The following is a 26,022-nucleotide window of genomic DNA, read 5'->3' as shown; positions in this document are numbered from 1 at the left end:
TATAACATTTTAGTTGTTTCATTCATAATTTTTCAGTCTTAACATCAATAATATTATGTGAAAATCAATAATAAACAACAAAATAATACTTTTAAGGATAATAAACACAAATTTCAAAAGTCAGTGTTTAAAATAGTATGCTTTTCACATAAGTCTCCATTTTTTTTTACACACATCTTTTTCTTGGTCACCACTGAAACTACATATTTCATCTTAGTTTCCTACTCATCCCTATTTAAGAGTAAGAAATGTAATTTTCTTTATAACCATTTATCAAAAAAATGCACCAAAAATTTTTTCTAAGGTTGTGGCATCTTTTTAAAGAATTTAAAATAAAAATAATATTCATACCTAAAAACAGCAAAAAAAATCCATAAATATCTTTGAATCTTCAAGTGGAATAATGCATATGTGAGGTAGAAGAATAGAAATGATTGTTTTCTCCATCCTTCATCTTTCTTGCCATTAATAAGGAAAAATATGCCTGCCCCAGGAAGTCCCAAGTGATTAACAATTATATCTATTGCAAACTAAGCCATTGTACCCTATACTTACATATTTTTTAGTTTGGGTTTTGGGTTTGGGGTGTGTGTGTGGGGGGGTGTTTTTTGCTTTTTGTTTTTGTTTTGTTTTGTTTTTTTGTACTGTCAATCGAACCCAGAGCCTCCCACAAGCTAAGTACACACTCAGCTATGGAGCTACACCCTCAGATTCTCTTTAATGCACAAAATGAGAGATAAATAAAGATTTTAAAATACAAAAAACATAGGTAAGTTAAGCTCTTCACATTCCTTCTTGGTGCTAAAATTCAGGAGTTAAACAGGCAGCCAGATTTTACTCCCGATTCAGCACTGTGGACAGCCAGCCAGAAGCAGTTTTCCTGTTCAAATACAACAGATGCTGTGTTTCTTCCTTGTAAGGGAAGATTTTTACCACATCTTGAGTAGAACAAGCTGGCATGGCACAATCTGTTATTCGGAGTGACACCTGAACATAATTTATTTGTGTGGAGAGAAAATAGTTTGCTTAGTCATGTCTAGTAGCAAAGATGTTGTCTTCACAAATAAATGTGTTACCAATTGTTAGTCAAGAAAAAGACAGTTTATGCTTCAATAAACTGAAAACAACTCCCCAAATCTCCATGGTTTGAAACAACCAACTTTCATTTCTAGCTCCGTTGTTGATGCATCTCAGGGAAGCAGTTCTTCAACTGGGGCCCTGTGACTCTGGACTTAGAGTGACAGAGGCTCTATCTTGGTAAATGTATTTGTAGCTGCTGAGACAGGAAAAGGAAATATGACAAATCACACTGCCAGTTTCAAATCTGACAGTTTCTGCACAGAAGTGGCATTTATCAATTCTGCCTTAATTTAATTAGCCAAAGCAAAGCCATATTAACTTCAAAGTAAGCAGAAATGTGTAACAAAGAATGCCCAATGAAGACTTAAAAGACTAGTAAATAGTTTAAATGATTATTTCACCAATAATTCAAAAGTTCAAGTAATTTCCTATCCATTGTTCTTTAGTAAAAGATTGTATGGGTTAAATCAACACAAACTTAGTGATCATTCATTATACATAGAACAATGTACTATATTCCATGAGAAACATAAAAATAAATTAAGACACAGCTCCTTCTTTAATATACAGCATTACCACCATCACTAGCCATACCATCACTAGAACCTCATCATAGCTAATGAACTGTAGCTAACATAAATTGAGCATTATCTCCGAGCCTATCATGGTTCAAGAGCTTTGGTGGCACCTGTGCATCTTATTTCATTTCAGGTAACTTTCAGTTACTATCCTTGTTATACTTAACTTGAGATTTGATCCCCCTAAACAGTTCTAATATGTATATTATAAAGAGCATTCAATCCACGGAAGGTTGTTTTTTAGATTTCTTACTTAACAGACAGTATGGCATTGAGGCATCTGAAAACATAATTAACTAATGATGATGAGGAAAACTTAGGGAAAATGTAAGTTTGGACTATAGCCCAGAGGAAAAACAGGATCCAAAGGGCTCTAGCATGGGTGAATGTGAAAGCCTCTAGAAGCTGGAAGGGAAAGAAATGTTTCAATTTTCTGTAAAAGGAAATTTATGGGCTAAGACTCTATGAAACTTTTAAAGTTATAAAAGGAGTGGCATTAATGATGTCAGATTGGCAGATATCTAGCCACACTTTTCCACTTGAATGCACTTTACAGCAACTGTGATCTAACTCTCTATTGTTGTAAGTGACCCGTACAATACTGGAGAGAACAGTACTCAATGGTACTCAATAGAAGAAACATGGGGGAGTTACCCTAGATATTATAAAGAATGTGTTTTCTGTAAGCTTTGTTAAACATAAGCCAAAGCTAAATACTAAGAGCTATTGTGGAATCTCTGTCTCTCCAGAGGGCTTTATTTACTAAATGGAATTTTTTCATCAGGAGAGGTTTTGAACACTCCTGCTTAAAGTTAGTAAAATAGATTAACTTAACTAAGAAAAGAAAAAAAATCTTCTGTAAGTACTTATTGTGGGTTAAATATATGCCCTTGAAGAGATTAGACCATGAAATAGATAACCTATTGGGATGTCTTCCAAAGCTTTGTTTTTGTGATTTAAATCATCTGTTCAGTTGCACATAAATAGCTGCACTGTGATTCTCTTTTCTTAACTTTCTGGAGTATAAGAGTATAGGTGCTACAAAAACTATTTGAAACTATGACAGTCATTATGATTCACAACATAGAAATATTTGGATTACTACAATTGATCTAGCTAGGGCATTTGTCATTCATGTCCCTTTTTACAAAATAAAAATAGATCTTTTTTTTTTCATTTTCTACTTTTGTATAACCAAGTTTAAGAACATATAGAATAATGAACATCTTAAAAGCTGTGAGATGGAACATCTTACCAGAATAGAATAAGTAATATAGTCATATATTTGAATTCTTATTTTTACAAAAATCACAATTTGTTACACTTCATACCTCTTAATAAGATAATAAGATTCTGACAACAATAACAAAAGAAAAAAATACAGATGGCAAACTGGTGGAATCTACTTATTTGGTGGTATTCCCTGTTGTTTTTCAACACTGTAACTTTTCCTTAAAAATCCACCACTTCCCACCTCAGTCTGGCCTTTCTGCTTGAGCCTAAAATGCCACCCCACTGGGTTTCTCTTCATTCAATTCCTCCTTGTCCTTCAAGACTTGGATGAGATCCCACCTCTGCCAAGAAACACTCTCCCAATAGAGATTCATATAGTACTTACTTTGCTTTAATAATTAATTTAGTTAAAATTTCAAAATATATATTAAGAATTATTGTTTTAAATATAAAACTCACAGTGTAAAATATATTTTAGAATAATTAAAATATTTTTGTGACTACAAATTCCTTCATATCAATTTATTTTTACATTTTTTTGGTATTTCCTATATAATTTTCACTTATGTCAGTATATATATATATATAATCCTCCTTTGAGAATGGCTAATTCCATTTCATGAGGGCTAATACATGCCCTATGTAGGTTAAGTGCAAAGGGATAAAATTGATGCCCAAAATACTTTTCTATAACCAAATCACAGAATATAAATAGCTTCCATTTCATTTAGTGGAATTTATAATTTGCATATGTTGGTAACTGATTTTATGAAAGAGGAAATTGTAAATCACTATTTGATGGGCTTTTTAAAAAGTTACTTCACATACTAGATCTTACCCAACACAGAGGCTGATCTGGAATTCATACAAAGTAAAGTAGTGAGCTAAAAGTGTTTTTTCACAAGAATAAAGCAACATCAAACTAAAAAAAAAAAAGATTAAGTATGTGGATATATAATTGTGAATAATTTTGTAGTTATCTGTGAATAGGCTGTTTATCTCCTAGGCAAGAGAAAAGATTCTTTTGTGAAACATATGGGTCCTTTTCCACATTTCTTGTATAGAACTGAAAAGAGCAATTAGCCATTGCACAAGTTCTTTTCTCCATATTTTACTGAGTTCTTACCCTCTTCTGGATGTTGTACTCTTTTTGAAATACTGATGAATAAAATACTGTCTTTACCCCCAACAAGTTTATTCTAAGGAAATTAATAAGTAGATAGGCAATTTCAAGGCTTTTAGTGATATTTACAAAGTATGCTTGGGTTGCTACTGAGATTAAAGAAACACTAGCAAAGACATATCTTGTCTAAATCAAGCCCTAAAGATGAGCTGACATTAACAGTAAACAGAATGAGCAGGGGTTGTGGAGAAAAAATTAAGGGGTATTCTAGAAACCAGAGGAGTCTCTTCCCTGGAAGGAAGAAAAGCCTGACAGGTTCAGAATGTCTTAGATTTCAGTATTATTGGAGAGTGAATTGAAAAAGACATATAACAACAAGGGGAGATGGATGCAATAGTGCACACTTGCAGTCCTAGGGGCTTGAGAGGCTGAGGCAGGAGGATGGTGAGTTCAAAGTCATCCTCGGCAACTTAGCAAGGTCCTAAGCAATTTAGCAAGACCCTATATCTATAACAAATTATATATATATAAATAATTTTTTACATATATTTAATTTATATATGTGTATATATGGAGACACACACACACATATATATATATATATATATATATATATATTTATTATTATTATTAAAGGGTTGGGGATGTGGTTCAGTGGTTAAGTGTTCCTGTTCAATTCCCAGTACCAAATTAAAAAAAAAAAAAAATGAAGGGGAAAACTTAATATAACATGCCAGGAAGAGTGCATTTTATCTAAAAAGCAATATGTATTCTTCTATTAGAGTTGTTTTAGGGGTTGAAATGAGTAAGACTTGCATTTTTAATGATCCCTCTTATTACATTATGAAGAGTAGATGGGATTGGTTATAAAATATCAATCAGAAAACTTACAATAAAGCAGGTTGCAAAAAATTGTGGGACTAGAGAGCTATAAATGGATCTAAGAGACAATAAGATAATAGACTTCACTGGACTTGATTACCATCTGACCTAATGTAAGTAATTGGGATATTGGTGGTGGGCAGCTAGTAAGAAAAAGGATTAAAATCAATGGTCACTAAATCCATCTAGAATGGCCTGGTAGGTGAATACATGCACAAATTGCTGAGATAGAAAACACAGGAAGAAGACGTATGATCAGCTTGGGAGAGAATATATCCAGTTTGGGGTATGCTGACTTTGAGAAAGATATGGAAAGGATCATTACTACATATTTTTAGTAAAAAAAAAAAAAAATAGGTATACAAGTCCCACATTCATGAGACACCTGGTTTCCAAATTTTACCATTTGCATCTCCTTTTCCTTCTTCCCTCCTATGACCAAAATCAAATCTCACTATACAGCTGGCTTCCTTAATTTGGTAACAAGTTTGTTTACTGATTTTATTTTTTATTTTGGAGATACTACCATATTCTGGTAATAAGTTTATAGAAACTTTTATTTAATAATATCAGTCACTATTTATCCTCAGGTATACATATCATTAGAATGGACTTACAAATGGAATAGTAACATACAAAATCTGCTAACCTACACTTATTTTCACTTAAAGAGTGCTTGACTTAAATACTGGTAAGAATTGTCTCTGTGAAATTTTCTGTCTTTTGGTTAGTGAATTTTTAATTTTTTTATTTTTTTGGCAGTTAAAATAAAATAACTTGGACTGGGGATGTGGCTCAGTGGTAGAGAAAGCACTTGCCTAGCATGTGTAAGGCCCTGCATTCAATCCCCAGCATCACAAAATGAGTGAGTTAATTATTTAATTAATTAGATTTATAGACATTTAAATATATGAAACTATATGAAACATAGTTTGACTAAACATTCAAAGAAGTAAATAATAATACATATGCTGCTACCCAGAGATAAATAAAATGAAATGTAAACATTTTTAAATGTATTTTATACACATACCTGCATATATATTTTGACAAACATGGAGGTTACATAAGATACAATGCTTTATCAGATATTTTGTTTCCACTCTAAATGATACAGTAGTCACACATATACACATTTGTGTGTAGGTATATATGTGTACATATATATGTATAATACATATATATAAATATAATATATATAAATTATATATACACATATACACACATACACATATATATATACACATATATACACACATCCACATGTGTGTATGTGTGGAATTTTTTTATACCTTTATTTCATTTATTTATTTTTGTGGGTGCTGAGGATTGAACCCAGCACCTTGCACATGCTAGGCAAGCGCTCTACTGCTGAGCACCAATATCAGCCCTTATGTGTATGTTATACACATACACACACACACACACAGAAACACGGACATATATTCATATATACTTATATCCTTATCTAGTGGTCCAAAGGTAGTTTAAATGTTATGTTCCTACAGATATTAGAACATTGTCTTTTAGAAAATTGTGACTCTCTCTATTGGAATTATATATATATGCATATGTATGTAATAATATGTTTCATATATGCAATATTACATATATGCAATGCATATGATTCTTAAATATATAATACTATATAGTTATATATATAATGCTTTTATGTATATGTTAATATTCTTATGTATATATATATATTAACATAATGTGTATATACTTATGTATATACAATATTGACATAATACATGTACATAGTATGTATTGACATAATATGTGTATATAATATATATTAATATATATTTAATAAATCTTGCTAGCATAAAGTCTTTTAGTCTCTTTTGAATAATTTTCCTTATTTTGTTCTGATCTTTTATATTTTGTTCACTGACTTTGATATGTTTTTTAATTATGTGTACTAAACAGACAAATCAGAACTGACATATTCTTAATATTGACAATGTGAATAAGTCTTGCTTTAAAGAAAGTAAGCCTGTTAAAGTGCTCTAATGTCAAGATGAAGTTTGGATAAGAATATGGTGGACTGAAATGAAGCAGCAATATTACCTTAAATTTATACTAGGATATTGCTAAAACACCTTCTCATCCACCACACAATTTTATGTAAGGAATTAAACCATGGACATAAACAGATAAGTGCATAAAGAGACATATCTACTAATGTGAACATGAATATAAATTATACCATAATAAGAAAATAAAGCTAGAAATAATGTAAATGACCTGTAACAACACAATTATGCTACTTTCAAACAAAGAAATGTATATGAATTATGGAATATTCAAACAAAGGAATAGTGTTGAATAATGTAAAAAGATAAAGCATATTTCTAATCCTCAACATGGAAAGCACTTCATGGCATAGATAAAAGCAGATTAATAAGCAGCATGTACAACATGAACCCATTTTTATAAAAATTACATGAGTGATCAAATACACTGCTACATCTCTGGAAGGATGTTTATGAACCAAAATATTAATAAATTTAATGGGACTCATAAGTATGCATTAAGATTTTGGATATTTTTTGTGCTTTCTCTTAACTTTATTTTCTTATGTTCCACTATCAATAAAAGTAATAACATATCTCCACATTATAAATCTCTATTTGAAAAAAATGTAATTTAACATCTAACATGAATTAAAATTTAGAAATAATATTTTCCATGATTTTTAGAGACATTTTTTATTTGCCTCAGGTAGATTAATTAGCTCAACTATAGTTGTTTTATTTCTAAGCTTAGAGAAAAATGGACTATTATAGTCACTTTAATGAGGGAAAGTGACTTTTATTTCTAAATTTCTTTATATTGGTGAGATTGTCACATTAAAATGGAATACACAGCAAGTTTGGACCAATCTCTTTTTGTCAACACATAAAACTTACAGGAAAAATATTATAGTCAAATATGCTTGAAAGCACCTGGGGACAATTTACTAGTAGTTACTGCAAAAACACTCCAGAGATGTATGAAAGATGATATGTCATGAGTTATGTAATGTTTTGAACAACCAATAAAAAAATTTAAAAAAAACACTCCAGAGATATCTTATGAAGTAAATGTGATTAATGGTAGAACAGTGAATCTGCCACACACTGTCTTCTAAGATCACACAGGCATCTCTATCACAATGTAGAATTTTGAAACTTGTCAATTAGTTATTGCAGTAAGAATTGAAATATGGAGATATGCATACAGTAATTAGTGATACATCTTATAGTGATGATGCTTTATTACTCTTAGAATGTTTCTTCCTTTATGTTCAAAATTCCAGAAAAACCATAAGCAGCTCATAAACTATAAGAAATAATATAATAATATAAGAAAAAAGCATCTGATGAAATTAAGCCTACAACAAAAACAGAAAAAAGGCTACAAAGATGTCTGGTTAAATACAGGTATTTTTAAGTTTCAAGTAAAAGATGAATATTTTTAACATACATAACCTTCTGCAGAATTATTGTACTACCACTAACTGTGTGATTTACAAAGAGTTAATGAAAAAAATCATTCTGAAAAAAGTCATATGCCTCTTTTTTAAAACACAGGGCTTGCTACAAATACCCAGAGAGACTGGCAAATCTACAAAATGACAGCAAATTAAAGTTACAAAATTAAGCAATCACAGCTATGATGGTATTTTAATTCTGTCATTCTGTTGTGGTGACCATTCCAGATTCTTTTTAAATAAAAAATTGTTAAGACATTTTAAAAATTCTCCTGTTTATTTTAGCTATGAAGAAATATTGTTTTGTTTCCTCATATTAAAAAATTTCAAATTAATCCTTCATTAATCATAATTATATAAATAATTTTATAATTTTTTAAAGAAAACCAGCAAATGACATTCAGTTTTCTACATTTTCCGTAAAAGCCAAAACATATATTTTATATATTCTAATAAAAAATGTGTCTTAAGTTTCTTCCAAATACTGACATTTTAGATTCCGTAATTTGTATTTTAAATTTTAAGAATACTTTAAAAGCATTTAAATATTTTTCATTTCTGACTACATTTCCTAAAAACAATATATGTGGAAATGCATCTGAAGCAAATTAAACAAGGACACACAACAGCAGAACTAGTCCTTGAAACCAGGAGTGTCTCTCTCCAAAACTCATGCCTTTTCCAGGGCACCATGTGCTGTTACTATGCTTAGGGTCCACATTGTGAACTGGAAAGAGTAGAAGAGGGATTTCTTAAGTTCAACAAATAAACCACACACATGAAATAAAGGAAAGAGCTGGCTTAACAAAGTCTACGTGAAAGCCCTTAGAGGAACTGACAGCAATCTCAATGTAAATGAATGGAACCGCATATTTGCCAAATAAGCTGCTGTCAACTCAGGTGGCTTTAATAAATAAAAGTCGCCAGTTAACAGCACCACTGTTCTATGACAAGGCAGCCTCTCTGGAGTATGAAATGTGGTGCTCCATTTGAAGAGAGAAACCAACAAACAGAACATGAACAGAACACAGACGGGACAGTCAAGATAAGTATGGAATGAGGAATATTTCACCTGTTACAAAAGGGCATATAGCCACCTTGAAATATTTGGAGACCACTTATGACTCATGTCTTGATGGTATTCAGGAAAGAATTAAGATTAAATGGTGGAAGACGCAGCAAGTCAGATTTGAAATTATATAGGTAAATACTTGACCTTCACGAGAATATTAAAAAATAGGATGGACTTCCCTCTCATGTAGCAATTTACCTTTCTGTGAAAATTCACAGCTTCAAAATGATAAATGTGTGTGACCATCTGTTTGGATGCTATGGACATGATTACTCCAGAATGGACAGTAATCACTAAAATTCCTATATTCAAAGAAACTCTCCAGCTTGGGCAAAATTACATACATTTTCCTAACCCGGGGTCTTTTTCTAATTAAAGATTTTTAATTTTTAATCTTTTTTTGAATTTTAATATTTATTTTTTAGTTATCAGCGTACACAGCATCTTTGTTTTGTATGTGGTGCTGAGGATCGAACCCCGGGTGCATGCATGCCAGGCGAGTGCGCTACTGCTTGAGCCACATCCCCAGCCCTAAAGATTTTTATTTTTGTTTGAAGCACATCAATAAAATGCTGAATGCATAACACTGGACATAATGGCCTAAGTGCAATTATTAGCTTTTCTGTTCACCAATTATTCCTCTCTCTTTTCCTCTTTCCTCTTCCCATCAAACATCTACTTAGCGATTACTACATACCAGGTACTATTCTAAAAACATTTTAAATGTTTTTCATTTAATCCTATCACAACCAACAAGGCAGGTACTATTTATCATCCATACCTATTTGTCAGAGAAAGGTTAAGTAACATGTCCAATATCACCTAATAGGTGTAGTTCCACCACATTTTCCTAAAACAATGCTTAAAATTGAGGGGGAAAATAACAATCAGCAAAATGAACCAAATTCCCTGTCTTAAGCAACCAGGTTTGAGTCATAGCCCAATGAGGAAAACATTCTAGAAAACATCATATATCTGTTTTTTTAAAGTTCAGCAAAAGAAAAGATCATAAAATTAAATGAAATAATAAAGTTAGGAATGGACCCACCCCCAAATTATTTAGATGCCAAAGTAAGCCAATCCCAGCTGTTATTCTTTACTCTGGCTGCCATCCTCAGCAAGAGCAGCATGGGGGAGCGTGGGCAACCGGCTGCAGTAGCAGCTGGGCCTATTTGTTAAGGGGAAAAAAATAGTCAGTGAAGACAAAGGGAAATTTCAGTGGTTAGTAGTGTGAATGGAACACTGGAGCCTGGATAGGGGAGCCTCAAAAGCGAAGTATAGCAGTACTGTTAGAACAAATTGAGGTGTTACACAAACCATTCACAAGGAGGGTGCTACTCAGAAGTGCCTTTGCCAACCAGTTTTTCCCACCCATAGCAAAACTTAACTAATAGCAATTCTGTGTTCATTTTTTTTTCATATTAACACTATTCCAGACATTCAAAAATGAAGCAATTCCAAGGTCTGTCTAGCTATTCACTGGATATAAATTAGGCACTAAAAGGATAAATGACATTTTTAACCTAGATAAATGTAATGCAGTTTTTATTTCTATAATGACTAATATAGAAATGCAAATGTCTAATAAACAACCATGTACTGTAAAACATAACTGCATATTAAAAAAATCCTAGCATTGTATTTACTTTACATCCTCTGAGACAAAAACTATAACATGTTTATAACATCTAACATGTATCTTAGTGTTTACTGTTTTATCAGTGTGTAGACCTTCTTACTGATACCCCAATTTTGCATTTCATCTTTATTTTTTTTCCATTTTTATTGATTTTTAAGGCTTAGAGAACTCTCTCTTTTTCCTCCAGATATGAAAATTCTTCTATAATCCTAAAATATATCAGACTTCAGTTTGGGCATACACATTTTGGATCAAGTAAAAAACATTTGGCAAAAAAATCTGTCAAAAGCAGTGCCCAGTACATAACTTTTGTCTTACTTTTGAGAAATAGAATGATGAATATACAATTTCATTCTTTTAATTGGAAGCATAATTGACTTAACTATACAATTTTTCTTCTTATTTTGGTTACTTAAATATTATTTAGAATTTTGCTCTGAAAAATTATAAGGAGACCAAAGAATATTAATGTGTTTTTAAAGTTTAAACACTGAGTTCTCATGACTAACAATTTTTAATAAAATTGATAATTTGGATGGCTTATGGAGTTCATTCTGCTGATCCATAGCCTAAATTCTTCCTCTTTCTTCTTTTTAGACAAAATAAAAAAATAACTGTTTTGCTTTCCCATATTAGTGAAAATGTGCCATGTTATGGGTAACCCAGTAACCTCACAGATAAAAGTTAAGATTTGCATTTTAAAAGATTTTTTGTTTTAATTTATACTTTAAAAATGAGTGATAATGGCTATTCTAAGACTATATCATATGATTCTATTGGGAAAGTTAGTCAAGACCATAAACTGTTACTTAGTTAACTCAAGTTAGTTCAGACCCTAAACTGATGGCAAGCCCAATATTCTCGCACTCATTCTAAGCAATTACAAAGTATTTGCCAGTTACCATTATCCAAACTGAAATATGCATGTGGCACATGTATTGTTATAAAGCTTGAAGCTACTTTTTCCTTTCTTTGTTTTTTTGCTGTTGCTTGTTTTTTTAATTTTGCTTGAGATAAAGAAAAGTAGTTAATGTCACTTTCATCAGTAAAAAAGCTATTTTCAATAGAAATCCTTTTTACTTTCCATTATTTTTTCAAATATTTTCTTTTAAAAATAGATCATTTTGCTTTGTTCAAAATGATAGTTACCTTTCTATATATATAATTTATTTTGGTAGTTTCATTTTAATTTCTGAAAATAATCAATTTTTCTCATTTCCATTTTTATTTACTCCTTATAAGTACTAAGGGTTAGTGTTTCTTCTTCTAAATTGACATTGTTTTTATCATTTCTGTTTATATACATTGGTTTACATTTTTATGCAAGTGTATTTTATTTAATTAGTTTGGTGCCAACAAAAAAAAATAAGGTATCAAAATACATTGGAAATTAATTCTGATAAATTAAGTACCAGTATGACAAACAATTTCCATTTCCTACAAATATAATACAATTTTAGTAAGATAGAATTTTTAATTTAATATTTTAATTAGTTTAAAATATCTTATATAAACTAAGTTTTATTATAAAACTTATAGCTATTCTTTTTTTCTTCAAAACAAAATCTTCTTGCTTTTGGTCATTTAGGCACTCTTCAAAAATGAAGATGTTGGGTAAGTTATTACTCTTACAATTCTTTCTTTGCTTCTTGTTTATTACAGTATTTATGGTTTAATTCTTTGTTTCTTTATTTTTTCAGTAGGGGAATGAATGTGAGATTACATCAGACATTGGTAGATCATGACTAGAGCGAATGAGAGAAAAGATGAGTGACATGTAACACAATCATGTGAATGGCCCAAATGAATTCAAACCACCCTCTGCCAAAACCTCAAACTGTGTCTTTCAGTAATATGCAAATATTTTCTAAATCATTTTAAAGCAGTTCTGGATTTCTCTTCAGAACTTTTCCAATAGAAGACTTGAAGTCAAACTGGAGCCTCCTGTTTTGGAGAAGGAGCAGAAGTATTCTGTTTTACCCACCCACCTTCTGAATGTTCCCTAACCCCATTCTTTCTTTCTTTCTTTCTTTCTTTTTTTTCCATCTCTGTTAGCAACATATATGGTATTCAGGGAAAAAAATCAAAATGGCCAAAACTGATATTTTTATACACAACAATTAAATTCTAGACACTAAATACACTATATAAAGTATATTTATTGAGTATCTAACGTTTAGTAGATTCTAAGAATCCAAACAAAGTTATGGTTTGGATATAAGGTCTCCCTGGAAAGCTTATAAGTCAGACAATATAGGACTGTTAAGATGCAAAATGATTAGATTATGAGAGTGGTAACCTAATCAGTGATGGATTAATAATTTGCAAAAACTATTTGGGTGGTAACTACAGGCTGGAGGAAGTAGGTAACCGGGGGTAGCACTGGTCCTAGCAGCTTTCTATCCACCATAATGTTCTGCTCAATTGGATCCAGACCTATGGAGTCAACTGACATGAACTGAATCTCTGAAACTGTGAATCAAAATTAACTTTTTGTTCTCTAAATTGTTCTTATTCAATCTTTTGGTCAGTGATGAAAAGCAAACACTATAATAAACAATATGATACTGTTTTCAAAACAATATGACTAAAACAAACAATAACTAAAATATAACTAAAACAATATAATACTGTCTTCAAACATTTTTAAAACTCAAAATCTACTTGTGAATTTGCAGTGATCATATTACTCATACAAAGAAAATGGGAATCTCAAGTCCCATTCAATTTAGCATGAGCAAAGAACATGTGCCATACTAGTGTGTATAATGGAACTATGAACCAAATGGAATTGAGTTCTTTAGTTACCTAGGGGGAATGTGTTTCTGGAGGACACAGGACTACATCCAGTGGATGACTATGGAAGCATGGCAGGGATGGTGGAAAGTGGTGCAAAACATAAATCATTGGCTTGTGGCTTCTTGCCCAGCATTCCACTATTCCACTACTCAATACTGAGCTCAGGTTCTCCTTTTAGTCTCAACTCCATGCTTCCATAGAAAAGGGTTGGGGCAAGGCTGTGTGTGTGTATGTGTGTGTGTGTGTGTGTGTGTGTGTGTGTGTGTGTGTGTGTAACTCCTTATTTTATTTTAGAACTGTTTTAGATTCAATGAATAATTATAAAGTTAATCCAGAGAGTTCTCCTATTCAGTTTCCACTATTTCCAACAGCTTATGTGGTAAGTTTATCACAGTTAATACACCAATATTAACACATTATTATTAACTAAAATCAATACTTTACTAAGATTTCCTTAGTTTTACTTAATAACCCTTTATTATCCCAGGATCCCATTAAGGATGTCATATTACATTTACAAAACTGTGTTTTTATTCTTAAAATCCGACTCAATGAAAGCATTGAAAAAGCTCACCAAATATTCCTGGGACTAGAGAATGACTGAATGAACACATCTTTTCTAAAAAGACATAGAGGCTCCTAAATCTCTGATGGGGGAGGTCAGGATGTACAGTAAAGGCATGGAGCAGCAAGTGGCATCCTAATGTCATTAGTCGAGGAAAATTTACCACTGAGAGATAAGTTTTTGAATCTTACAAAACACTTGTCCACAATTGACCATTATTAGATGTTTTCTTATCTGAATTCAATATAGCATGATGGCACCACAGTTTATATCATCATAATCTTTAAAAACATGCAGAACTTAAATGCTAAGTTGTGGTCTATAATGACATACACATCATGTTTAATTTTTAAAAATAAGTACAGACTGGTATTACAGTTAGACACGTATAAATGTAAGTGTATTTATCAAGACCAAAGCTATCATTTGGACATGTAAACAGATGACACCCTTACCTAGGTGATGGACCTCAGGGGGAAAAAAAGGAAAAGGAAACATGCATGAGAGGTTCCTTTGTAGCATCTTCTTGCCCACTTGGCCCTGCTTCTCATACTTAAGTGTTCACTAATAATCCCTTAGAGGCTTTGTAAAATGGAAATTACTGAAGTCCAGTATTATTGATCTCAAAGAGCTTCCAGAGTATACAGGTGTCACCAGTCCACGGGCCATACTCTGTGTAGCACTGGTTTAACACCAGTTTCTATCTGCTATCTGCCATATCTTGAGAGAGGAGCAGAAGAAAATCACAGTAACATTATCTCCTCTGCAAGGACATTCAACAAAGCCTTACTTCAAATCAAGTATTTAGCAGTAGGTCTATCTCTTCAAGTCAAGCATTTAGCATTAGGTCTACCACTAATAAAAATAAAGTTAGCCTTTATAATTTCATCCTTCTAACCATAATGTGGAAACAAACTAAAAGCAATTATTTTTGTATTTAAAATACAGTAAATAACAAACACTCATCCAGTATCTACTGGTTTTAGAATTGAGTTGAATAAGAATTTTATTCTGCCCATGAAGTTCTTATTAAAAACTACTCCTTGACCACAAGGAGCCTAAAAAGTATTGAAAGACAATTACATACATGAATGAATATTATAAAATATAATAAAACAACATCATATATTTGTGTTGTGATGCATTTAAACTTTCTCTGCAATAATCATGTGGGATAGTTTTCTTTGGTCTCTCTATAGTTGTAAAGAAATAAGTCTCAGATATGATTTAGCCAGATATACAGCATCAAATAAGATACACTGTAGATCCAAACCCAGGACTTTAATATTATGAGTCTATTTCCACTACAACATGCTGTTTCCTAATAATATTTTGAAAGTACTTTGGAAAAAAACAGACATACAGGGAGGTCTGTAAGGAGAAGAAAGGAGTCTTACATTTCCAGAATTGGAAAGAACCTGAGATGTCACATGGTCCATAATAAACTTTTTGACTCAGGAAAAGAGCAATCAGAAACAGTAAATAGCTCTATGTAATGCCATGAACACATTGCTATTTGGCCTTCCACCCACAGTGTATCTTGAACTCAGAATTTAAAGCTTTCCTCCATTCCCATCACTTCCTAGGAGGAAACTGTCAAGAGTAAAAGAGTCAGTGTCCCCAGCTGACCTCTATTTCCTATCCCTTTTATTCCTATTTCTTTGCTTCTGGTCCTGGAGTTTGTCTGCTATGTGGAATTACCACTGAGACTTTGGGATGCTGTTCTCCCTCTTCTGTCCTGTAAATAAAAGCCCATTTTCATTCTGGTTTTCCTAAGATAAAGCTCAAAATAGAAAACAAATTACAATTGCATAAAAATAGACAAGTTTACATCAATAATATTCCAACTAACAAGTAACTAATGTTTAGCTACAGAGTACTTTGGCTGGTAGGTTTGGCTTTCTCCTTTTTCAGCACCCTAACCCTTCTTCTCCCCATTACCACACTCCCATTGTACCTGTGAGCAATGGCTTCCCACCAGAAAAATTGGGCTAGAGAGAAACGACATAATGTCCAGGTAGCTATTAAGCTCTCCATTTGATATTTCATTACCTCCTAAGTCACAGATTTCAACAAATTTTGAAAGCCTAATGAGTGTAACCTTTTTTTCAATTTAAGAATGTCTTCTAGTCATCAAATTAGACAACAAAAATGTAACAAATATTGAAGGCAAACTGAGGCCCAATGAATATATATATATATAAAATTTACTGCAAATGTCTACTTTCCACTTTGGGCTTAAAGTGGGGAAAAAATAAAAAACATCTCTCTATAAAAGAAGTAGGGGAGGATGAAAGAACAAGAGAAGTGGTGCCAACCACACTACATAGCAGTCAAAGAATGAATAAAGAGAAAGCAAGAAGGAGAGGTGGTGATAACCCCAAAATGACAAGTGCAAGGACAGTAGACTTCAAAGAGGAAGAAGACTGGGTACAGATGAGAGAAACGATATGTCCAGAGGACTTCTGAGGGTCTGCTATTTCACTAACTGTAGCACTGAGGGGAAAGAAGGTGAACAGCCAGGGAAAGACCCAGCCCTTCTCCTAATGCATATTTGGCTAAAGGAGTCATAAATAGTTGCTCAGGGTTCTTCATTTCCCTTGGTACTCTTCTTACCCCAGCCCCCATCAGACTGGCCTTTGAAAAGCACAGCTCTAAATCACTCTGCTTTATTCATGCACCCACCCAATGAGCATTTAGTGAATACCTACTAAGTGTCAGGAACCAGGTCCTGCCCTAGATATTTTTTTGTCCTGGGGAAGGCAAAACAGAAGACTCTCTTTCACTTTCAAAGCAAACAACACATGCTGAGCTGATAGCTCTGGTCAGTGTGGTCTGGTCTTTGTAGTGCTATTGTCCTTTACAATGCTGGGTCCACAATTACCTTTGTTAGTAATGGTTTATTTTGCAGATTTGGTCTGTTGTCTCCAAGGAGCCAGCAGATAAAGTTCCAACTTTCCTTAAATTATTAACAAAAACAATTCTTCAGTAAATAACGAATGTGAGAGATCTCAATGTCTCTATTTCTTCTAGTTATATACTCCAATCAGAGCTGGCTCTCCTGAGAGAAAATCGTTCAAGTAAAAATCTATGACAATTAAGATCACCCCTCTTTTTAAATCATAAGTTAATAATTAGTTCATGATTATTATTTTTAGAATCAAAAAGAAAACCAGCATAGACTAATTATGAATCTGAATCTCCTCTGACTCATTGAGTAATTTATGAAAAGCTTCCTAAGGGTTAAGTATTCTGACACAATAATTCCCACTATCTTTTGTAATGTTTTCAAAGTTCTGCAAATTATATGTTACATACACTGTTTTAGAGATGAGAAAAATTCATGCTTAAAAAAAAACTAAGTAACTTACTGAAGCCATACAGCCAGAATCCAGATTCAAAGTGTATATGCCTCTTCAAAGTCTAAGGTTTTTAGGTCAACCAAATGAGAATGTGAGAGTGTCTGGTAGTAACTGAGTTAAACTACTTTCTTGTTTACTGTTCAAAGTCCATGAGCCAAGTCCTTGAGCAGAAAGCAGTGATGGCTGAGAATTTAGTTATAAGGCAGAGAAGTAGAAATAATTTCTAAGTATCTGAAATTAGGCAAGTCAATAGATCTTTCTTCCCCCCCACATCTCTCTATGGAGGTAAGATTACCATGAGAAGGGGGTTCTAGTAATAAGTGGAAATATGAACCAAGCATTCGAACTCAGGCTGAAAAGTTCTTGAGTAATACCCTGCTTTGGCCACAACGGGGCCTTTTGAAGGCAAGTTATCAATTCCAGAGATATCTATTCTTAAAATGATCACATTCTTAGACAGAAAATGTTCTTACAATATCAGAGATTTTCTCTAACACTTGGTTTAAATGTGGTATTGACAGATCTTTTCCACTCCAAGTCGAGAATATCCTGGCTATAAAATATCCGGTCTTGTCACTGTCAGCCTTACAATGAGTATAGAGAATAATGCTTGCTTTAGTCCAAGGAAAAACTAATGATATCAATAGTTCCTCTTATGCTTCCAATGTTATTTAAAACTATACTGTGAAAAATTATTATAAAAATAACCAACCATCATCCTTTGTATAATTTAGAGTATTGCATAGTGTCAGATGTCATGCTAAAAACTACTAACAGCATTGTGGCCCTGTCTATTAAAACTAAGAAAATAATCTAAATATTCAGCATGCACACTTTGAAAAATAAGTATAATTTCAGTTTTGTTCCATTTTCAACTCTGAGACTGAACTTACAAGATCACTTTAACACTGCGGTTGCCATGTATTAAGGGGCATGCATGCATGCAAAGTGCCATTTCTAGATTCCTGTGGACTAAATTCCTCTGCTAAACCACAGAAGAGCTAAAGATAAAGGAGTAAATCTTTGCCTATTCTCCTACCAAGAAATCCCAGTGTTGACTCCTGTAGATACAGTTGATGAAACAAAACTGACTCAATAGATCGTTAACAATTTCTATCTATAACAACCAATTTGATGGTTTTGTGTTTCAGGATGTGATGACAGAACTGAGATCACAGAGCTTTGATGTGATCTCCCCCCAAGAAGGGAAAAAAGAAAGCCCTCTTCTACTCTCAGGCAGAATGACAAATCTGACATGGAAAGCAAAATAACATATTTTTGAAACTATGTTTCATTATAAAAGTATAACTAGTACATATTATTAATCAGATTAAGAGCAGGTAATGGTTATATTTAATATATAGAACACTACCTTCACAAATTTTTTTAAAATAGTTGTGCACATATAAATTATGCTTCAATCTAAATTTGGTACAGTTCATTTATAAATTCAATTTACTGTTTTTCCTAAACTTCATCTCCCCTCATCCTATTTTTGTACTGAAGGATAACTGTTTTCTTTCTGTAATATGACACATACAGATAAGAAATGAAAATTCATAGAACCATTCAGAGACTTTTGTATATTTAGATGCACTGATGTGATGCATGGGCAATATTTGTAGCAAATAAAAAAATATTAAGAATAACACTAACATTCTTGCATAGACCTCCTCTACAGAAAGCATCTTTTGTTTACACCAAACTCAACAAAATATGTTGCAATTATCTACAACTTATCTATTATTTTTCTTTAATATAAACTGTTTCTTAATACATCTACCACTTAATTCTCAACTGATACTCCCTGATGGAGTTTTGATTATGTAGGTTAATGTTTACTCCTGGGTCCTGTTTATATTTATGAATCATACCTTATGACCAGTTTTTATTTATTAACACCCAGGAATGTGTGACTAATATCACTATTGATAACACCTAGTTATTGGTTGAGGAACCAAAACTATGAGCTGGTTCAAGTAAAACTGGCTCGGTCACTGAATCATTTTTTATTTGCTCGGGATGGAAAATAAATACCACAGCCTCCAGGATGGTCATTCAAAACTTTTATTTATCATTGTTCTCTTTTAAGATCCTGTGTCAATTATACAATTATATTCTTATAAATGAGAGAATTCTATTATACAATTATATTCTTATAACTGAGAGAATTCTAAAAAATGTGTGATATAGAGTGGCTTTGTGTAGTAAAAGAATATATATATATACATATATATGTATATATATAAACAATTTTAGAGCATTATAGTTACATATAATTCTGACATATTCAAAAAGGCATATAACATAGTTTTCTCCATTCCAATCTACTATGCCCTTCTCTCCTTTCACTTACTCTCTTCCTCTACTCTAGGGACACATCTATACTTTAATAGCAAAACTTATGGCCTGTGATTATTGTAAAGTGCAGAGATTATGTAATGATCTTCTAAGGTGTTATAACTACAGGCTGAAGGTATGAAAGATAGAATTCAGAATGACTATAATCAGGAAAAAAACATACATTCTTAGGCTATTTAAGATCAGCTTCTTTCTCCTCTATTAGCATCAGATTATCATTTAATGAAATCTGAACTCAAAAGTGATTTCCAAGGGCAACTCTCCTTAGGATATGTTTTCTTCCAATATTGTCAATTTATATTTGTCTTCAGGAAATATTAATAATGTAAGTATATATTTAGGTTTTAAAGTACATTGATAAACATTCTTTCATTTGATCCTCTCAAAGCTCAGTGAAATATATTGGGAAAACATCATTCTACCTCTGTTTTTCAATTGAGGAAATTGAGGCACAAGCCCTTATAGTAATTATTATTACTATAAGTGGGAGAGCTAAAGCTAGAGTAGAGAACTCTGACTTCAAATCCTGAGTTCTCTGAACTACTACAAGTCTGTACTTAAATAGTTTCAGAACCCAGATACAAATACACTAATTAACATTCTATTGACCATTTTATGTATATGGATTCAATACTTAAATTTTCATTTATAATGTAATCATATTTAAGGAATGATCTTCTGTCACAATGATGCTTTTATTTAACTGTCTCTTGACCAAACATCCCAGAACATTCTCTGCTTAAGCAGTCCTTTTTTTGGTGCCTACAATTGCATCCTTCCTTATGGCAACTGAACACCTACCCCATCTGCCACACCCCCATGATTGAATTTCCTTAATTGAATCCTCCCTTGATTAGTGCTTTCCACATACCCTGGGATTTCTTCTTTGACATAAGTCTTTGCTCGTTTATTTTTTTCTTCTTTGAACTCCTTTATCAAGAAGGTTATTTTTGTCTTCCCTGAAACTTCATTAATACAGGACGGTGAAAGATAAGAAGAGAACAGATATCAATGGAGGGAAGTGTCTGAATCCAACCAGGACTTTTCTTTCAATCACTTTCCTTGATCTAGCATGAGGATCACAGCTATTTTTCAGGAAAACTTTTGGAGTAGAATACTATAACTTAGTATTAATCACAAGAGTATTATCCTCTTTAGCTTAAAGTTACCTATAATGCATAACTATTCATGAACTTTTAAAAATTTCCCTGATATAGTCAGTCTCAAATCAAAGCTTGAATACAATTCATTTCAGAGCAGGACAGCATCTTGCTATTTTAATCATAGCTATATTTTATTGGTTAACTCAATTTATTATGTTCTTATACATTAAGAAATATATGTATTACCTGAACAAGAGTAATTATCTTGCCTTTCACCCCTAAGTTAGCATATTTTCTTAATACCAAGGAGAGTTGGGATATCCAGCAAGAAGAGAGAAGAATTTAATATAATCCCATTGCAGGAGGAAGGCAGTGGGAAATAGGATAAAAGATGCTGGATATTTCATACTATCTTTTGACTTTATCTTCTTCCATTTCTGCCTTTTCACTTCTATACTCTTACTGACCCTTCTCTCAAGCTCTATTTAAGAACATGTCATTTATAGAAGCAGAGGAGAAAGAAAGAGAAAGAAAAAGGGGAATTCTCTGAACATATTTTTGAACACCTTTTATATAAATTAGCTCAAGTTTTTATATGACACTTAAACTTTCTCCTCCTGAGAAGAGACATTTTTGTTCTCAAATGCCATCTTGAAAGTGGAAGATAGAAGAAAAAGTGATTGCTTTTCTCCCATATGGCCAAACCATGGTTATGAAAAGAACTATTGGGTTAGTCCAATAGACCACCTCTAGGGAGCTTCTGGATTACCCTGCTGAGGTCAGAGAACATGGCAGAGGTGCTATGTCACATATACTCTGTGCATTTTAAATTGAAAGACTATGCACTCGTTTATAATTCCAATCATCTAAACTCACTCACTACTAGAAATTCACCATTACTGACATCATTCAAGACAGCATAAGATTAATCTGAAATTGACTATTCCTAGTTTTTTTTAATACCTCTGAAATGTCTACTAAATCCAGAATGCAGAGAGGTAAATGAACTGTTTATTGTACTAGACTGAGTACTCTTGCTCTGATACTCTGCATGTGTTTTACTTTTCTCTGAGGCACCTGTGGTTCCGCATGCATTTGCTGTTTCAGGTTGCATCTCCAGTGTGATATCATACCTGAGGGTGCTAACTAAATGGCACAAGTAAGAACATTCTATTTGTAGGTAATTCTATACAGTCTTTTATAAAAGTATAATATTGTGCATTTTCAGTGAGTTCTATTAAAGCTTAAGGTTGAGAAAAACCAAAGGGAAATCTTTTGGGAGTTTTCAGTCTACTACACACATAGATAGCAGCAGTCCTACTCCCACACTATATGATATAACTCATAAAATCAATTACATGTATTTATTTAAGAGATACATCATAAAAAATAGCTTGGTAACAATATAATGCATTATTTTTGTCACAGTTTTGATATGGTATGGTCAAATTACAAGCTCTCCTATGAAATATCAAATGAGGTACCTTGGAAAATATATTGATATTTAGGTCCCAAAACCCAAGTACCTTTGTAATGAGGTATAAAAGGTTAATATTAGCCACAACAGAATGGTTGCTGGACAAAACTGGCAGCTTATCCACATGTTTACATAAGAAAAGCAATCAATCTTTTACCCTTATTTTTTGTCATCTTCATTTGTCCATATCCCATCACCTCAAATTTTCAGGTCTTGATATATTTGATCATACTTCTTGGAAATAAATATCATGATACATCTTTCCAAATCAAAAGATTTTGTTAATGCTGGATATTACATTTTAAATACTTTTTAGTGTCACTATTTCTTAAATTTACATTATTTATAGGTTATAGGAAATTTATTTAAAATAAGAAAATATCCATAGTTTTAACCATTATAATAATGAGAAAATTCTATAGTCACCATCACCCTAACCATTGCCCAATAAAAAAGAAAAAAAGACCATTCATGTTACATAAGTTTGAGGCCTTTCTTTTTGTTCCACCTTCTGGTAAATATTTTACCTTTATTTGGAAAATACAGGGCTTCTATTCTTTCCATTGTTGGGGATAATTTAAAAGCTTACACAAGTGATAAATGGTTTTTATGCAATCCTCATTATTGTATCTGTTATCTCCTTCAATGGTTCGTAATAATACATAGGTCTTTCCTGGTAATTGATCCCAAATTTCTTTTAAGTCAGCAAAAGTCACTCTCTCAGAGCCTGGGTTTCATTTGTTGTTTGTTTGTTTACAGGAGGAATCACCAAACCTATTCTTGACTGGCTTTTACTGAGCCCCAGGCAAATCCTATCTTTTGATCATTTATTTATGAGTATGATGTTGCTTTACAAGACATAATTGCAGGATGAAATATTTAAACACTCTGTTAGAGCTTCAGTAAAGCAAGGTGTATTTGCATTAAGAAAGAATGGATGTTAGTGAATTCTAATACTTTAATTGATGCATCAGTTTACAATGATTGTAGGTAAAGTCCATTTTTTGTTTTGCACACATACACATATTTTAGTAACGAAGTCAACCAGAAAGGTAATTTATATTAGTTGTTAGTCATTTAAAATATATGGTGAGGATTCTGTTATCATGGCAGGGCGTCATTTTTCTTCTGAGGACTGCTGTCATCCTCAACAAAAAACAAATTGTACCTCTATTTCTAAAGCCTTTTCCCAGTAGTCCTGTTGTCCATTATGCATGCATTGGTATTTCAATACCTGATGCTAACTTGATGGACTCAGCCTCTTGAGGCTTTTGCAACCTGTTTTCTAGGTTCTTCTGTTCTTTCCACTAGTGAGTGTACTTAATATTTACAAGACAGAAATAACATCTGTAAGTTGACCTGCGATTTTGCACTATTTTCAGATGAGGTAAGTATACCCTGTTGATTACAGGTACTTAGACTTTTAGGTGAGTTTTGCAATAAAATGTTTTAGGTGCACTTTAAAGGTTTTGGCAGACCATGAACCTGAGTTAAATGTCTACATACTTTTACAATTTTTTTTTTTTTAACAAAAGGATCTGAAAAGGTAACCTACCTTTATGTGATAGACGTAACCGGGGGTAGGGGGTATCCGCTGCGCGACCTCCTGGCCAAAGCTCCAGGAGTAGGTGAGCCCACAGGAGCAAGGTGATAGCGCGTCCGGCGGATGCCATGCTGCGGTCTCAGGGTGCAAGTCCTCTAGAGCCTCACTTTAAGGCGGGTTTGAGTTTTACTTAGGACTTCCCTCCAGGGGCAGCGTGCGAGAGGCTTTGTCAGAAATCGAACGTGTTGTCATCAGAAAGCCCAGTTCCAAAGTGCCATTTGTCAAGCTGTATTTGGACACGTAAAACCTTCCTCTCCCCAGGACAGTTGTTTAAAAGCCTGGAGCAGGAGAGCATTCCGCGGAGGGCGTCTTCAGAGCCATGTCCTGTCTGGAACTATCTGCAGTGACTACGCCGCGGACTGAGGGAGAAGCTGTATTCTTTTCAGTCCCCGGCCAGCGTTTCATTCAGAAAACAAACCCAGCACACGCGCTACCTGCCCCCGCGGAGCTCTTCCCTCCGTCTCCCTGAAGCCTCCCAGGAGTCAGTCTCTTGCACCGACTTGCCAAACAGATAGTTTTAAGTCACGTTTCCCCTGGCTAATTAAAAACAAGAAGTGCCATTCCCTCTAGGAGGTGCGGGATCCACCCAGCAGGGATGCCGTCTGTCAGTGCACAGTGTTTACAGGAAAGTTCAGGCAGGGTTGAGCAGCTACTTGCTGTTTCTAGGAAGTATTTCTGGTCCACGTGCCCTGCTCCCATCTCCCTCCCATGTATATCTGGCCCACGTTACTCAGCGTCTGCGGACAAGTCCGCGTTTGGCGGGGCGGGGGCTGGGCGGGGCGGGGCGGGGGGTAGTGAACATGGAGTGGGGGTGGGGTGGAGGGAACCATATATAATAGTCTGATTATTTAGGAATATCTGAGGCAATCATATGGCCTCAGGAAGGGTCCTAAGTGTTCAGTCGCAAAGATTAATCCTTGAATAAATACAACTTCATTCTAAGGAAATCTATTTGTAACCATCCAGTACCTAAATCAATTTATTCACTGTTTCCACAGTCTTTTTTCACGATTAAGTTTTTTTTTATTATTATTATTGCTTTCATCTTAGAAATGTTATTTTTTAACTCTTTTGAGGAAAGTGTTTCAAGAGCCTGGGGAAGAAAATCATCTGTAATTGTTTCATAGATACATCGGAATGAAATTATTTGCTCAGGGAAATTCTTCAAATCAAAAAGCTCATTGTTTTCTCTAAAGCAAAACATAAATATTACTTAAATTTAAGAAAAAAAAATTCGAAGTAATGATCTCCTCAGTAAAGTACCTGGTAAAGTTGAGATTGTCTGCCCTTGGAAAGCAGTTATTAGAAAATTTGGGATGGGAACTACCTTAGGATTCAACTGCTGTGCACTTTCACAGTTTATTTTCAAGATACTGTGTTTGTGTAAATAAGCTTAACACAATGGGTCAACTTTACAATCTACTTTCAATCAATCTGAAAAACTAAACCAAACACTCTGAAGTGGTTGGCATGGAAATGAATGGCATTATTTCAAGATACCAATGAACTGGAATAGATATTTGATTTGATAGTTGAGAATTAAATGGTAAACAAATGGAATCAACAATGATAACTTTTCCTTTTTCTGTATTTTAATGGTAATGAGTAAGGACACATAATTTGAGAATTATGTGCTTAAAATCATGTGATTATAGTAAAAATATAAC

The 26,022-nt window shown here is 33.2% G+C and overlaps 1 protein-coding gene across 1 annotated transcript in view; it reads right to left on the bottom strand.

The window, feature by feature from the left end:
- The window catches only part of Sema3e (semaphorin 3E), a 236,877-nt gene extending 211,784 nt beyond the window's left edge, over positions 1–25,093 (bottom strand). The window contains exon 1 of the mRNA XM_078040135.1: positions 24,308–25,093. Coding sequence (XP_077896261.1) covers positions 24,308–24,425 — 118 coding nt within the window. The 5' untranslated portion in view covers positions 24,426–25,093. The remainder of the gene's footprint in view (positions 1–24,307) is intronic.
- Positions 25,094–26,022: the final 929 nt, after the last annotated feature.

Source organism: Ictidomys tridecemlineatus, chromosome 2, assembly GCF_052094955.1.
Source record: "Ictidomys tridecemlineatus isolate mIctTri1 chromosome 2, mIctTri1.hap1, whole genome shotgun sequence".
NCBI classification, from domain to species: domain Eukaryota; kingdom Metazoa; phylum Chordata; class Mammalia; order Rodentia; family Sciuridae; genus Ictidomys; species Ictidomys tridecemlineatus.
The sequence above is the reverse complement of the archived record's forward strand: the minus strand, read 5'-3'. Positions and strand labels throughout refer to the sequence as shown.